General features: G+C 31.2%; 2 protein-coding genes across 2 annotated transcripts; one reads left to right on the top strand and one right to left on the bottom strand.

The window, feature by feature from the left end:
• Positions 1–7,790: 7,790 nt before the first annotated feature.
• Positions 7,791–10,709, top strand: LOC114267543 (GDSL-like Lipase/Acylhydrolase superfamily protein). The gene is made up of 5 exons (XM_028208579.2): positions 7,791–8,135; positions 8,491–8,615; positions 8,728–8,976; positions 9,618–9,885; positions 10,392–10,709. Exons 1-5 carry the CDS (start codon positions 7,805–7,807, stop codon positions 10,652–10,654), a joined length of 1,236 nt encoding a protein of 411 aa, XP_028064380.2. The 5' UTR covers positions 7,791–7,804; the 3' UTR covers positions 10,655–10,709.
• A 1,656-nt stretch (positions 10,710–12,365) lies between these two features.
• Positions 12,366–16,293, bottom strand: LOC114267544 (GDSL-like Lipase/Acylhydrolase superfamily protein). The gene is made up of 5 exons (XM_028208581.2): positions 15,269–16,293; positions 13,922–14,043; positions 13,555–13,794; positions 12,879–13,128; positions 12,366–12,778 (listed from the first exon to the last, which is right to left on the bottom strand). The coding sequence occupies exons 1-5, from the start codon at positions 15,522–15,524 to the stop codon at positions 12,558–12,560; spliced, it is 1,089 nt and encodes a 362-aa protein (XP_028064382.1). The 5' UTR covers positions 15,525–16,293; the 3' UTR covers positions 12,366–12,557.
• Between the last annotated feature and the right edge of the window lie 1,207 nt (positions 16,294–17,500).

Below are 17,500 nucleotides of genomic sequence, written 5' to 3'. Positions count from 1 at the left end.
GTATTGAAGTATTAAGAGACGGCCAATCAAGATCTATATAAAAAGTTTTATCTTCTATAATGGTAAACGCTTTACCACGAGAAACACGAGAAGTTTCCAAAATAAAATTAATATTAATGTTTTGCTCTGAAGTTTGTGATTCCTCAAACATTTTAAAATCTTTCATAGTTTTAAGAAAATTCAATAAGATACAACATTCAACACACACAATGAAATATATTATAAAAGAAATAACGAAAGAGGTGGAGAAAAATTGAAAAAATAATATACACTAAAGCTCACACAATGAGAAGACAAATGAAACAAAAAGTGAAGATTGATGTTAACCAAAGCACAAAAAAAAATAAAAAATAAAAAATAAAAAAATAAAAATAAAAATTGTAATGATATCGTGAAATTAAAAACAAAAAGTGAAGATTAAAGTTAACTAGAGCACAAAGAAAATAGAATTTATAATGATATTGTGAAATTAAAAGATTGGTAGAGTCTTATTTTATAGATGTGACAACCTTCACCTCTGATTAGCGTTAAATTGTGATTGAGCATGATAAGTAATTGATTAGAATGGAGTCTTAAATTGATTGTATGAGTGTGTTGCTTTAATTGCATTTTTATCTGTTTGTCATTTAATGATTTGTTCATGTTTTAATTTCGAATTGCGAATTGAAGGCCTTATCGGCGATCGAATCGGAAATTGATTAGTGTTTTATGCTAATTAGAATTTATATGATTTTATGGTAGGTTTAATTAAAATTTGATTTGGAATGATTAATTAGATTAAATAGTGTTAAATTACATTAGTTTGAATTTATTACATGTTTGCCATTAGTGGGCCACTTTAGAGGCATTGGTTGGGGTGTAATTCATATCATTTTTGGTGCATCATCGTCATCCATTTGGAGACCAAAACCGAGAGAGAGAGGGAGAGTAGGAGAAAATTGATTTCATCAAAATTTGGCTTGGAAAATTTGAGAAATTAAGGGGAATTTGCAAAATTGAGCTAGCAAACTTGGAATCCAAGACCTAAGGTAGGAAATTCACCCTCTTGAACATGAATTTAAGTTGTTTCTTGCATGGTTCATGGAAGTATTGGAGATTAGAATCAAGTTATAGCCTAAAGAGTTGAATTGAGTAGCAATGTGTGCATGCATGTCTGTGTACATGCATGTCCATATCATTGAGTTTTGAGATCATTTACATAAGAATTTCGACATGCATGTTCATATTTTGGTTGTAGTCCATGAATTCACCATAGTTTTGAGTTCAATCTTGCATTTGATCATGTTTTAGAGCATTGGAATTCATAAAAACTCATGCATGTTATGTTCTTGCATTGTTCTTCAAGTTTCTTTGAAATTGGTGTTCAATTGGCTTACCTTTGGGCTTGATTCTACAAAATGATCTTCAAAAACATGTTGTGGTATGAGTTTCCAAGTGTTTTCCAGAAACTTGGCCCAAAGGGTTGAGTTTTGATAAGTTTAATTCATGGTTTGAGCTTTGGAGCAAATCTGGAAAACCCAAATTTTGGCTTCCTCGCTCGAGCGAAGGATTCCATGCTCGAGTAAGCACCTTTGTTTTCTGAATTCCGCTCGAGCGACGAAATGTTGGCTCGAGCATAGATTGCAAGCTCTTAGGTTTTTGTGGCTTGTTCATAAAAGTCTCTTTGCATTCAGATTTTCATAGCTCATTGGACATCTTTTTATTACTGTTTGGCTTCCGCCAGCCCTTTACTCTGTATTACTGTCATTACCATTAAGTAGGCCTTCGGTAATCACAGATTACTGGCCGGTTGCGATGCTAAACTCATAGGGGCGGGTTTGGGTCGTGACAATAGACCACAACAACAGTGAGTTTGTCAAATTGTTTGCAAAATCAACGGTAACCTTATTGGAGTTGCACCTGCTCAGCGGCTAATTTTGATACAAATTTAAATATACATGCAATCCGTTTCCCTATGTTATGCATGGATCAATGTTGGTAAGGAATTTATTCTTGGTGCCACAAAAAGCAACCAACTTTTCAAACTAGTTTGCAGTCCAAACCATAGCTGCAACTCTTTATTTTCTATGTAACCTGGACGGCCGGGGGACAATCGGCCGGACGTTCAGTGGGCCCCACTTCCAACGTAAACACACAGTAAAATGGTGAAATCTGTCCCAACACCTCAGTTTGGTGAAAATTTTGGACCGTTTTCAATTTGATATAATTTTGATGAAATCGTTGGAGACAAAAAAACTGTCATTTTTCATCAAATTCAAATTTAGTGATGAATCTGGTGAACCGTTGGAGATGGCCTAACTCTTATTCGAGCAAAAACAAATAAATAAATAAATATTAATATTCCTTAATTTATGATTTTCAAATAGAAAGTATATTAAATCTAAAAAAAAATGAAAAGTGTATTAATCAATTTCAAAATTTAAATTTGAGGGTTACTAAATATAGAAAGCAATCCATTAATTTAAATTTAAAATTGGCACAATATAAATTTAAAATTATAAATATATATCCCATGATTTATAAGTTTTAAATAAAAATTTAAAATTATCATAATTAACTCATAATTTTTATATTTATGAGCAATAAGGGTAACGTTGAGATTATTTATATATTTACAAAAGAACGCTTTTAAGAAGAGATATTATGAGAATTTCATAACCTCATACAAAATCTATATGCTATTATAATTGAAAAACGTTATCATCTTATTAAAACCTAAAGTTGCAATTCTTTTTCTTTTTTTAAAATTTTTGTTAATAAGTATCACAATATCATTGGTTTATAAATTAATCTTATATTTTTAAAATAAAATTTTCAATTTAGATTCTTCCTTAAATTATATTACTAGAATAATATCTATATTCATTCATTAATTTACGGATATTTTATTAAATTATAAAATAAAATTTTAATTTTTAATTATGTTACTACAATTAGAATGTGATCAATATTCACATGTGTTATAATATTATTGGTCTAAACATAATATGTTATTAAATATACGTGTTCAAATTATTAATCACTATTAAAAATTTATATTTTTATTTTTTGTCATTTTTGGTTTTAAATTTTAAGGTAAATTACAAATACACCCCTAGAGTTTGATTAAAATACGAATTACCCCCTATGATTTTGAAAATTACATTCCACCTCATGAGGTTTCAAATTTCATAACAAGTAGCCCATTTATATTAATAAATTATCAAGTCAATTAATAGTTTTTAATGATGTAAGAAATATATTTCAAATAATAATTTAGGTAATTTTATTATTGTATAGGAGAATAATTATGAATTTTATTTTCTAATTAATTCCGTTAAATAAAAAATTCTAATGAGGGGGTATTTGTAATTTTTTAAACCACATAGAACAATCTGTACTTTAAGTAAACCTGATAGTGTGTATTTGTAATTTACCCTAAACTTTATATAAAAAAAAATTATGCCCTTCTAAACTACAAGGACTTAAACAATAATTTTTTTAATACAGATATTGTTTTAAACAAATTACAAAATATTAAGAAAATGAATGACTTTTTTAACAATTGCCAAACATGATAGAGTTTGTTAATTTTGTTTTGTCTCAATTGTCAATTAAACAAATTAAAATAAAAAATAATTTTTTTGGCTTAAAAAATAGTTAAGAAGTGACTTTTTCTAAAATCAAATAGAAATAAATATATATTTTTTCTATTTAAAGTGATTGTTGGTGAAACTTATTTTTTTTTATATAATAAAAAAGAAAATGAGAGTTACATGTGATAATTTATTGTTCTAAGAATACTACAGACTCATACTTTCACCTACAATGATGTGACAAGGGAGTTGAGTTTCATATTATTGAATGTTGTGGGGATATATTTTCTGAGTACCAACACGTGGCAAGGTGACGCCGACATGTCAGCCGAGGTGCCACGTGTCTTGGTCGTTGTGCCGAGGTCATCTCGGCTAGGCCGAGGTTACCTCCGAAGATATCGGAATCCGAGATAAGCAGATAAGGGATAAGAGTCCTAGAATGAAGAGGGAACTCAACCTGGATATGGACAAGAGTCCTAGATTGGGAGAAGACTCTAGTTTGGGTAAAGATAAGACTCTTAGAGAGTTTTGTCCTAACTCCACTGGGAGTCCCAGATAAGCAGTAATCCTGAGTCCATAGAAGTCAGGCTTCTATTGGGACTAGGATTGAGTTGGCTATAAATAAGAGGCACCCCCATGGGTCTAAGGTATGTCTTTTGATACTCAAGCTTGTGAGTTTAGTATTTGATTTATCTTTGAGAGATATACTGACTTGATCGTCGGAGTGCCCCCGGGTGGTCGAAACCACCGCGGGATTCTTATATTTCTGTTGCAGGTTAGTCAGGTGCCATCTATTCTGCCAGTGCTCTCCAGCTGATTACTAAGCGGGCAGTGTGGTCGGAAAATCACCCACACAAATGTATAACAAATCAAGAGTTGACACATATTATCCACATAATTGTGGATACAATTGTAGGTTTTTTTTTTTTTGTAGGTTTCAAACATTTTTCTTATTATTCATATTGACTTTTTTAGTACTCGCGAAATATGGTGGATCGTGTTAATTTTTTTTTAAGCTCAGCTGTCAATTAAACAAACTAAAATAAAAAATAATTTTTTTGGGCTCAAATTACTAAAAAGTGAGTTTTGCTAAAACAAATAGAAATAAATGTTATTTTTCTAATAAAAGTGATGGTTTGTGAAATATATTTTTTTATTTTAAAAAAAATAACGGTTATAGGTGATAATTTATTAGTCATTTATAATTATTTTCAGATTAAATGAGAATATCATTCTAAATTTTCTCCTTATTTTTTTTATACAGATACTTTTATTTTGTAGAAATTTAATTTTATTATATTTAAATATTTTATACCATTATAAAAAAATATATTTTTAATATCAACTTATTCCATGATCCCTTTCTAAAAGTTGTATTTGCTTTTGTTCATTAATATTAAAATTTTAATTAATCTGATTTATTATTAAAAAAAATAAATTAGCAAAAATTTTATGCATTTATATATACAATTTTGTTTCGATTGCTCAGGTTATTTAGTATCTTTGTCCAAGTTCATTCAAATATATTCAAAATTTTGAATTTTACATAGGTTCTCATCGAATTAAAAATTATGTTGCACAATCTTTAAAAATTTACTGGCTTCTTGAGTTGTTTGGGTTCAATTCGCCCAAATTTACAACCTTAACAAGGGGGTTGAAAGTTACATTATTGAAGTTGTGACAAATTAAAAATTGATACATAAATTGTGATAAACTTGTAAAACTTAAATTGTAAGTTTTAATATTAATTTTTTAGTTTCATAATTTACATACAAAAATCTAACTATTTATATTATTTCATATAAACATATTATATTAATGGGTAAATTACAAATACACCCCCTGAGGTATGATTAAAATATGAATCGTCCCCTGTGGTTCTGAAAATTACATTCGACCCTCTGAGATTTCTAATTTTATAACAAATCGCCCCTTTTATTAATAAATCATCAAATCAATTAACAATTTTTAATGATGTTAGAAATATGTTTCAATTAATAATTTAAGTAATTTTGTTATTGTATAGGAGAGCAATTAAGAATTTCATTTTTTTAGTTAATTCTGTTAAATTTACCGTTTATTAATTTTTTCACATCCCATGCATAGCATGGGTTTCACTAGTTTGAATCTGATAACAAAATAAATTTTGAATTTTGTTAATTTAAATCTTAATTTTTTTTAATATAAACTATTTGTTTATTTCTGTTGACTAAAAAATGATAAAAATAAATAAATATTTTAGTCATTAAACTTAAGTAAAATTATATTTTAGACATTTTATGTATACTGACATTAGTTTAATGACTAAAATGTTACTATTTTTGTTTTTGTCGATTTTACTAAATAAAAATAGATGAATAGCTTAAATAAAAAATAAATAAAAAATTAAGTTTTAAATTGATAAAATTAAAAACTTAATGTCTATTTTATCCTGAGGTTCAACTGTTGATTTTTTTTTTTTTAATTGTCCCTTTTTATTTTATAGCAAACATTAAATTTGATTATATTTATCTTTAATAAAAACGAAAATAAATAAAATATGTTTAGTTATATATATTTTAAAATTTTGTTTTGAAGACAAGTTAAAAGGGTGTTCACTGTATATTGATGGTCATAGACTCATAGATGATGGTGACCCAATGCGGTCGTTGGTTGCGCAAAGGTGGTAGCAAAGGTATTTTCAGATAGGAAACCGGTGCAAACTGAAATGTTAATGTTTGATATTTTTGAAATTGCATAGACTGCAACACTTCAAAAAAGACCAAAATTGATTGTTCGTGTCCAGTTCGGTCGGTGTAAATGATTTTCTTGATTTTTTTACACCCTTAATTGAGTGCTGTTTTTATTTAAAAATAATAATTATTATTATTTTACAAAAACACCACTTAATTATAATTTTCTCCTTTTTTTTTTTTTTTTTTTTTCCAAGTCACGAGATTTCATTCCTTGCCACCGCTGATCGAGTAGAAGACACAGAGTGAGTCTCATGACTCACAGCTAAAAAGCTATACATTCGAATATAACTCTCACGAGGGTATGTACTGGTTGGTTGCTCATCTAACTCTCCAAGCCAAGCCCATACCACCACATGAATCCCAACATTCATACTAGCAAAACCAAAACCAAAACCAAAACAAAAAATAATAATTATTATTCATTAGTCTTGAATTGAAATACTAAAATATTTTTATTATTTATATTATATTTTTAATATCATATTTTTCTTTTAACAGTGATTTTCAAACACAGGATTAATTGTTTTATTATTTATATTATATCATCAATAAATATTGACTCACTTTATATATTTTGCGATGAATAATACTATACATAATCTCATTTGTTATTTTATTTTATCACTTTTAGACACAAGATAATAAAGAAAATGCAATAAAAAATGAAATTATATAAAACATTTTCCTTTTACAATTTCTCATTAGTCAAGATTAGGAGCAGAGGGACACAGTGACCAGAGGGGTCACGTGCCCTTCTGACTTTTCAATTTTTTTTTTTTTTGTGGGGGTCTTAGCTGACATTCACACAGTTACAGCCCTACATCTTCACTTTTCAATTAATTATTATTTTTTTTCTATATTTTTAACCCCTAATCCCAACCAAACACACTGACACACGGCGCCTCACCTCACCCACATTTTGTTTTGTTTTTGTTTTTGTATTTGTATTTTGTTTTGTTTTTTGTTTTTGGAGTCCCAATCCCAACAAAACACTGACACACACACAATTCCGACCACGGAAACAATCTAAAAATTTGCTGGGCAAAGCTTTCAACCGCAGGTGGTAGGACTTCTAAAATCTTAAAAGTGTACGAAGTTCTTTATTTTTTAATTTATTCACAATATTTGTTAAGTGTCTCCATATATTTTCTTTGTCTTCTTATTGGGATCACACAACACAGATTTGAAACCACACTACAATCTTGGTGTCTTCTCTTCATTGTTTACAAGTAACTTTATTTATTATTTTTTACTTTTAAACAAAAATTATGAGTATTAATTTATAGTTGTTTATTATTATTATTTATGTTAAAATAAGAGATTTTGATATGTTAAAATTATAAATCTTGATTGGTAGTGATTTATATTAAAATTAAATATTTTGGTTTGTTGTTGTTGTTTGTGCTAAAATTAGAGATTTAATTTGTGCCCCCGTTGTATTAAATTCCTATCTCCGACGAGATCAATACTTGTTTGTCCAACGAAAAGGCATAAATGCTTGTGACAGAACACTATAAAATCAGATCGTCCATGCATTATAATTGCATGGCATGCAAAAACATTTACATGATGAAGAGTAGTGGTGAGTTAGTTTTGCTGGTGTTTGTGGCTTTCTTACGGGTTTGCACACAAACGTCGTCGTGCCGAGAGCAAGAGCCCCTGGTGCCATGCTTCTTCATATTTGGGGACTCATTGGTAGATAACGGGAACAACAACGGGATACTACTCACTCTTGCTAAGTCCAACTACTACCCTTATGGAATTGATTTTCCTCAGGGCGCCACCGGCCGCTTCACCAATGGTCGTACTTACGTCGATGCTTTAGGTGAATGTGGAAAAAAAAAAAAAAAAACAATTTATTTATTTATTTATTTATTTTATATATTGATAAAACCGAATCTTGTGCACTTTCTTATGTTTTAATATCTTTAGCTCACATTCTATCACGAGATCAGAGTCGTAGAGATAAATCATATCATAGAGACAACATTTGGCATAAGGGAGATAAATCCTTGGCCTTGCATGAACACCTTTTGGTTAAACTCTAGCTTTTTGATTAATTACTTGATTCTCGCTGTTGTCCAGTGGATACATGATGATGATCAATCATCAAATGATCACTTACACAAGTAATTAAATTAATTATGACATTTTATCTTTCTTTGTTGTAATATTTGCAGCACTACTTCTAGGGTTTCCAAATTATATTCCTCCCTATTCAAGGGTCCAAGGTCACGCCATTCTCAGGGGAGCCAATTATGCATCGGGAGCAGCTGGTATTCGAGATGAAACAGGCAACAATTTGGTAGGGGGGAATTAGTATTTTATGAAAACTTCATGGGGTGTATTTGTAATTTATCTCAAAAATAAGAATGTCAATATGTGAAGGGTTTATTAGTAATTTAATATATATGCAGGGGGATCACATATCAATGAACCAGCAAGTTGCCAACTTTGGAAGAACAGTTCAACAGATAAGTAGGTACTTCAGAGGAGATAACAATGCAGTTGGGGGGTACCTTAGCAAATGCATATTTTTTTCAGGAATGGGAAGTAATGACTATCTAAACAATTACTTCATGCCCGGCTTCTATTCAACTGGTTCAGATTACACCCCTATGGCATTTGCTACTGTACTACTTCAAGATTATTCTCGCCAGCTCACAGTATTCATCTCCAACTCGTACACTTTCATATCGTTTGTTTTTGTTTGTTTTCTGTTCTTTAAATTTTTTTTTTTAAAAAAAAAAAAAAAATTGAACCGTTCAATGCTAGGATAGTTTGGTCCATTCTTTTTCAGATTTATGAATCATTGATTACAGTTTAGTTCATGGATTAAGACTCAAGAACCGAATTAAACCAAACCAAATCATTCCGTGTTTTGTTTTTTTAATTAATTTTGATATGTATAAGGTATTCCACAAAGAATTTGTTTTCTTTCTCATTTATTTCAATGAAGCATTTTCATTCATCCTATATGTTTGTGTATTGCTCTTCCTCCGCACCCACCCCAATATTTATACAATTTTTGCACTTGTATTATTTAAAAACCGTATTTCTATAGTAGTTGCTAAATAGTATGATATGTTTGTTATGACTTTACACATTTATAAAATTAAATATTTTGAAATATGCTTTCATAGGTAGAAATAATATTTATTTAAATGGATAAACTCTATATAGTGGAAAAAAATTTAGCCTAAAACTGTGGAATCAAACCGTTTTTACAATGTAGTTCTTGGTTTAACTTTGAAACCAAACCACTCTGTGTATGTATGATCATGTTAGTGATTGAATATTTGTACAGGAATTGTACAATTTGGGAGCTCGGAAGGTAGTCGTAACAGGAGTAGGCCAAATTGGGTGCATACCATATGAATTGGCCCGTAATAACAATAATAACAGTAATAACAACAAATGTAACGATGATATCAACAATGCCATCGTTCTCTTCAACTCAGGGCTTCGAAAGTTGGTTGATCGTTTCAATAACGGACAATTGCCTGGATCCAAGTTCGTTTATCTTGATTCTTTCCAAAGCACCAAAGACCTAGTCCGAAATGCACCTTCCTATGGTAATTTCTTTTCTTTAAGTATACCGCATTGTTAAACATAAAACAATAAACAAATGACTCGCTTGTTTCATTCATAACTAGTACTCACTGGTGCTAGATTTAAGATCTAAAATATTTATCTTATGAGTAATGTTATATAAATAGAATTTCTATACACAAAACTGATACAGAATGATGTGTTTCAATTATAGTCATTCATCGGAAATCTAAATGTCCATCATTTTGATTTATAATTGCAAAAATAATTTTGCCACATCATTCTTGTCTTAAATTTTATATACAAATGTTTGTGTATCAATTTTCTAATCTTATTTCTAGAAATTAATAGATAAGAAGGGAAGGCCCAGTCATTTTGGCGCCTTAGATGGGATTTGAAATTGAGGTCTTTTAAAATTTAAAAATTAGTTTAAACAATTATATTTTAGTTTACATATTCAAGTTTCAATATGTAAAATTACTAATTAAAATTTTATAATAATGTTTTCTAACCATGCATGAATATGTAGGATTTGAGGTGGTAAACAAGGGATGTTGTGGGGTGGGAAGGAACAATGGGCAAATAACATGTCTCCCTCTTCAACAACCCTGTGATGACCGATCCAAGTACTTGTTTTGGGATGCTTTTCATCCCACAGAGGCTGCAAACATCGTACTCGCCAAGAAGTCTTTTACTTCCAAGTCTCGATCTGATGCATATCCGATAAACATTCAACAATTGGCAATGCTTCCTGTAACAGTACATTCCAATTTAACAGCAATTTCGAACTAATTTCCAATCGAGTATTGTTTTTCTCTACGACACTTAATTGTCCTCGTTTCTTGAATCTGTTTGTTGTATGTTTTCACTATCAAAGTAGATTTTCATTTGTTGGATATTGGGTTGGATTTGGCCCGACCCATAACTCATGGAGCGTCCACATGAGTTGTGGATAATTCACATAAATTTAATAAATAAGATATTTAGAAGATTATCTTTTGGAGATTTGTGGGAGTCTACAACTCCACATCTATCCGCAGAGATATATATATATATATATCATATATTTGACATAGAGAAAACATACATATTATTATTGTGGGAGTTTACTCGAAAAATCTTTGCAAAATTTCTCTCTGATCTTCCCTCTTAGGTCACCATTAGAGAATTAAGAGAGGGATGGAACCTAGGAATTTGGAGTGTGGATACAATAAACTCTAATAACTTCTCAATTGACGACGGATGATTTTCCAGACGAGACTCATAATTCAAGCATCCAATCCAAATTGTTTCTGCATCATAATATGATTACCTGCATATTTTTCTTCAATTTGGTTGTTATAAGTATGTTTTCACAGATTCAATTCTCTCTTTAATGTTTTACTTCAGAGCCAAACAAACAGACAACTATTATTGTTGGGTTTTTAATTTCCTCACTTTAATGCTCCCATTTTTTAAAGAAAAATAATTTAATAGTGCTGATTGTTATCAATTTCACACCTGGATATAAGCACATTTTTATGAGGGAGAGGTTTAGTTTTCTAGTGGACCCATCGCGAGATATAGAAACAGAAATCGACAAAGAATCCCAACTTGAAAAGGGAAAAAGGTTTTTGTTTTTTAGTGAACCCATGGCGAAATATAGACTGACAGAGAGTTGGAACAAAAAATTAGGACAAAGAATCCCAACTCCAAAAGGGAAGAGTCACAACTATTGTTTTTGGACGTTTTGAAGGGAGGGCATTGACATTGTGGCAATTGTGGATAGCAAATTTAGTAACTGAAGTGTAAAAAACATCGTTTCATTTTGTTCGTACATAATTTTTATACAAAATTTATAGTTGATTATTAATGCAATAGTGATAATTTAAAATTTCATACCAGGCCATTTCATAAAGGTTGCCATGTTATTATATATTCAAATTTTCTATTTATATAGCATATACGGGTTTAGTTTGAAAGAAAATAAGAAGATAAAAAGTATTTTGGTTAATTTTTGTAATTAATGTTTTAGTTTAGAAAAAAAAAAATTACACATAACAAATCACATAATGAATCCCCACCCTCTCGTGTATTCTGCAATGGAAAATGCTATACAAACAAAAAAATTTACAAACTGATGCGACATAGAGTGATACAACTTTAGAATGTGAAATGAGGCCCAACTCATTCATATTCTAAGTGACACATCAATTTGTAAGGAAAGTTTGTTTAAAAGTTTGTTTGTATAGCACTGCAGTTTGTTTAAAAAGTTCGTTTGTACGGCACTAATTTTCTGTAATTTGTTTTTGCACATGTAAAACTACCATCGATAATGCTACGTAACTCAAATTTTGTGGCTCAAAAGTGGCTCAAATGGCCAAAACGACGTCGTTTTGAGTACAGAACAACATAAAAATGGCCAAAACGACGTCGTTTTGGCCATTTGAGCCACTTTTGAGCCACAAAATTTAAGCTACGAGACATTTTCCAACTACCATTAAGCCAACCATCACACAGCAAATGACAACCATATCAAAGTAGAAATAAGGGCAAGCATTACTACACTCCAAACTGTTCGAGCTGATTGGCTGCATTCAATTTCTAATCTCCAGTCCAAACAGCAAGCAAATAGAGTAGACACAAGCGAAAAATCTAACATGAAGAAGAAGAAGAAGAAGAAGAAGAAGAAGAAGAAGAAGTGATGATGATCATCTCAAAGTTTGGCAAGTTGCTCTATATTCATTGGATAAGCCACGCTTTGATCGCCGCTGAAAGACTTCCTCCCCATTATGATGTTTACTGCTTCTGTTGGGTGGAATGCATCCCAAAACACATACTGATTTCGATCTGAACACGGTGTTTGGAGCGGAAGACATGTTATCTGCCCGCTGTTTCTTCCAATCCCACAGCAACCCTTGTTTATCACACTAAATCCTGCAACCAAACAAAAAACACAGTTTTGTTTTTTTATATTTATAAATTGAATTGTCTAATTAATTAACATAGATATAGATCTAATAAAATGATTATGTACCATAAGAACTATTATTGGTGAGAATATCTTTGAACATGTTGTGAATGTTGATGAAAATGAAGTGGGAACCGGGGAGATTGGCGCTGAGGTTGTCGATCATCAATTTCATGTTTGCATTGAAAGGCAGCACAAGTTGGTTCACTTCTTCTGAGCATACACCGTTTGGACTTTGTGCCAGGATGCTTGGAATGCAACCCATCAACCCGAGCCCTGCTAGTACAAATTTCCGGGCTCCAAGATTGTACAACCTCTGCCAATCCAGTTAGTTACAAAAGTCAGTTAATTAGTTAGGTACGAGAACATACAGGGAAAATCATAATCTCAACCTTAAAGGGCAAATTACATTGGCAATCCTTGAACTTTAACCCTTTGTATCATTTTAATCCCTACAAATTTAATTGACTCAATTTTGATCCAATGGTATGTCTATTTTGCTCCTAAAAAATAGACAATGCTTTCCAATGTGCGTGTTATATGTCAAAACCATTGATGAGATTGATACAGGATCAAGAATTCAATGTCAAAATTGGTTAGTTACGAAAACAAGACAGACTAAAGTTTAGGAACTACTGATATAATTCAAGAATTCAAAGTAAAAATTGAGTTAGTTACCAAAACAACACGGAATAAAATTTAGGTACTGCTGATATAATTTGTTATCATTTGTAAATCTTACAATGAGTTGTTGGTTGTACTCTTGAACCAAGAGATCGGCATATTGAGTGCCGGTATACTGATTCCGAGTTGGGTAATTGGGCATAAGGTAGTTGTTGAGGTAGTCATTGCTTCCCATTCCGACGAAGAATATGGATCGAGAGAGTGCTTGAGCCAAATCCGTCGCTCCAAGGTAATTGCTAATTTGATCAAGTGTGTTTTGAAAGTTGATTATTTGTTGGTTGAATGGTATGCGACCCATCTATAATTAATGATACATTACAACATTAAACATGATTTTGAGTAAATAAAATGTACTATATAGTAAATATATGCATTCAAAAATGTTTCATAATTTCTGTATGATATATATATCGAGTGGTGCTTACAAAATTGCGGCCGGTGATGTCGAGGATTCCGGCAGCGGCGGAGGCATAGTTGACACCATGAAGCAGTTGTTGACCAGAAGCTTGAGCGTATGGAGGAATCAGAGGCAGTCCCAACAGTTGAGCTGCATTCAAGTATTTATTTATATATTGCAATTGCTTTAATAATTAATGTTGCTAGTATAAATGTAAGGACAAATTACACCATAGTCCTTATATTTTTGTATTTTGTGTCATTTTAGTTGTTGTAATTTCAATTGATTCAATTTTTAAATAAATTAATGATTTTTTTCAATTTAATCCAATTGATTACATCCATTAACATTTTGTAAGAAAATGAGCACATGAGCTATATCATTTAGTTGTTGAAGGTAATTTCAATTGATTCAATTTTTAAATGAATTTATAATTTTCTCTCAATTTGATCCAATTAATTACACATATTAACATTTTGTAGAAAAATGAGCACATGAACTATATATATTGGCACGATTTTAGAGACAAAATGATAAACTTAAGAATACTTGTTGGGGGGTCGGCCCAATTGTTATTATATCATAGGGGTGTGGGCTTGACTTATTTATCAAAAAGTTCTATTTTAACTTTTAGCAATAAATTTATCATATTTCAATTCACCTAATGAAAATAAATTAAAAATAAATCAAAACTTGTAAACAACAACAAAAACAAAAACAAAAACAAAAGCATCTCAATTATTTATCATTTTGATAAATTTATCAATATGATTATTAGTATCAAATAATTATTCCATAAATATAACACATCTAAAAAGTCTCAAAATTTTCTTATTATCAAAGTGAGGGGCAAATGAATACAAAAAAATTATTAGTTTGATGAAAATAAAAACTAAAAAGATATTTTCACCCCAACAAAAGAAAATTTATATGAATATGAAGTGATTTTGATTTTTTTTTTTGTTAAATTAGTTTTATTTTGTTTTTTATAAAACAATTTTTTTTTAAAAAAAATTAACATACTAATTTTTGAGTATTTTTCTATATATGTCTGAATTTTTAATCTCTAAAAATTAATGGAGAGTCTATTTTAAAATGATAAGGCATAATATATTCACATAATATACATAAATATATTTTATATTGTTTTTTTATCTTGTAGCTGTATTTGATTACTTAATGATCTCTATATACATGCATGGTATATGTATGGAATAAAATAAATAAATAAATAAATAAATGAATGAAATCGTTACACATGCAACAGAAACAAATGAACAATCAGTGAGCTATTTGATGACGAGAGAGAGAGAGAGAGAGAGAGAGAGAGAGAGAGTTTAGTTTTGAGATTCTGATGGGTGGGAGGAAGGAGTACCAATTTCATCAACCACGGTGTAGCCATTAGAGAAGCGACCAGTAGGACCAGCTTGAAAATCAATGCCATAAGGGAAATAGTTGGCTTTGGCAAGGGTAGCTAAGTTATTGTTGTTTCCATTGTCAATCAGAGAGTCTCCAAATATGAACATTGCTGGCACCATCTCTTTACTCCCTCCTCCTCCTCCTCCTACATCTTCTTGCCCTTGTCCCAAAACCACCAATACTAATAAACTGCACAAACACCACAACCTCATCTTCCTCTTTCTCTTCCTCTGTATGTATGTGTGAGAGAGAGAGAGACACACACACACAGAGAATGTTAAAGAGATTTGAAAGAAAGAGTAGAAGATTGTTATATTATTACTACTAGTACTAGTTGTGTATAGTAGTAGTAGTATATATGTATAAAAAGTGGTGGGAGTAGTTTGTGAGTGCAGCAGAGAGTGAGAGAGAGAGATAGAGAGACAGAGATTTAATGGAGGGGAGGCGAGGAGAGGGTGTGTCTAGGGAGTCGTAAGGTGGTGTGGTAGTTCGACAGTAATAAATGAATTCACCTGTTAGCTTCCTCATTGCAGTAAATACCCTATTAACTCTTCTCTGCGGCACTCATCTCATGCTTCCCCACTTTCTTCCTCTTATCCTTTTCATTCTAATTTAATTTAATTATTTCGTCTACATAATTCAGACATTTCATTCTGTGGAACTCTCCAGCATATTATTTATTAAAAAAATTAAGCTGATTTAATAATTATAATATTTTTTATTTTATTATATTTGTCATTATTTTTTCAAAGATAAATATATATGATAAAATAAAAATATTATAATTATCATATTAATATGTTTTATTTTATGAATGATATACATAAAAAAAAATTCTACAAATTAAACAATTCAAATTATCAAAACCTCACTCGTGGTGGCCCCCCAAACCATCAACATGTTGGTCAAGTTTTTAATCTGGTATACATGATTGCATTATATAATATAAATTAAATTGTATTGAACGAAATTACATATACACTTTTGTTGGCTACATATTTTGTAAAAGCCAATTACAGTTCGACACGTGGCAGAGTAAGGGTAATAAAAGAAGGTTATTCAAGCCTTTAATCCTGATCGTACATGTGGCAATAAATATTGGTCCTCACATGATCTGAGTAACACTAGATCAATAACTGATATATTTTCAACGGTTACTCATATTCAAATTCAAGTACAAGAGGGAAGCTCAACTGCCAGTAATGGCGTAATGGAGCTACTTGTAAGGAAGCATGATCAGCGATCATGGAGGAGCAGTTCGACGGTTCGAAGTGCAGTTTGAAGGTCATCACTAACGAGTATAAATAGCAGGGCAGCCCCCAGAAAAAGAGAACGGACTCAGATCATACAAATCAGTCATTTACTTCATATATTTTCTTTTCCAGTCTTTTACATTTCCAGTCTTTAAATACCTGTTCTTTAAATACCTGCACTTTAAATACCCGCACTGCACTTCGATTCATAGGAGTAGCTTCAAGTAGATTGATGTTGTAAACCTCTCCGAGGCTGAGTTCGGACCATTGTAAGTGTTCATTTTTATGAAATACTTCAATTGTTCTTCATATTACTGTTATTTCTATTAACTTCTCCTAAGTCAAGCCACCAATAAAAGTCCTCTTCATTGAGGCTGAAAAGAACTAAAACACAATCGTCTGATAATTGGTTGGCAATCACAATTTTTGTAAGGACTGATTGATCCTTGCTGGCACGCTCACATTCACAAAAATACCCTTCGAAAAACCAAAAAGCCAACATATATTTTTGGCACGCCCAGTGGGACCTAATTAAAAATGGCTAGAAGAAGACGACAAGGAGAAAATGAACGCTTGGAAGAAGGCGTGGAAGGAGAGGTAGAAATACCAAATCCAGAGGATAATGTGGTAACACATCCTGTGGAAACTCCTATATTGTCAGAACCTATGGTCGAACAGACCAATACTTCTGGACAAGAACCATATGTTCATATTATTGGACAAAACCAAGGAATTGGACCGTCCACTGTGCCATTTATTCAACCAACAAATCCATGGGATGGTTTAGTAAATGCCATGGGACAACAATTAATGAACACAATGGAAAGGTGGGCAACATCCTTTTTGGATCGAATGAATAACCACCAACCAACAAACACAAGACACACGGAGGAAGTCGTAAATGTCCCCCAACAAAGATTGGCTAGAGAAAAACA

Source organism: Camellia sinensis, chromosome 12 (assembly GCF_055761805.1).
Source record: "Camellia sinensis isolate YWXY chromosome 12, ASM5576180v1, whole genome shotgun sequence".
Classification (NCBI taxonomy): Eukaryota; Viridiplantae; Streptophyta; class Magnoliopsida; order Ericales; family Theaceae; genus Camellia; species Camellia sinensis.
This window is presented reverse-complemented; position numbering and strand designations above follow the sequence as displayed.

What these genes read in the sequence shown, in the direction of transcription:
- LOC114267543 (XM_028208579.2), top strand. Translation starts at nt 7,805, where the DNA reads ATGCTTGTGACAGAACACTATAAAATCAGATCGTCCATGCATTATAAT. An exon ending in ATTATTCTCGCCAGCTCACA is followed by an intron (nt 8,977 to 9,617) that starts GTATTCATCTCC and finishes ATATTTGTACAG; the next exon opens with GAATTGTACAATTTGGGAGC. An exon ending in CCGAAATGCACCTTCCTATG is followed by an intron (nt 9,886 to 10,391) that starts GTAATTTCTTTT and finishes ATGAATATGTAG; the next exon opens with GATTTGAGGTGGTAAACAAG.
- LOC114267544 (XM_028208581.2), bottom strand. Translation starts at nt 15,524, where the DNA reads ATGAGGTTGTGGTGTTTGTGCAGTTTATTAGTATTGGTGGTTTTGGGA. An exon ending in CACCGTGGTTGATGAAATTG is followed by an intron (nt 14,044 to 15,268) that starts GTACTCCTTCCT and finishes ACTTGAATGCAG; the next exon opens with CTCAACTGTTGGGACTGCCT. An exon ending in CACCAATAATAGTTCTTATG is followed by an intron (nt 12,779 to 12,878) that starts GTACATAATCAT and finishes GTTTGGTTGCAG; the next exon opens with GATTTAGTGTGATAAACAAG.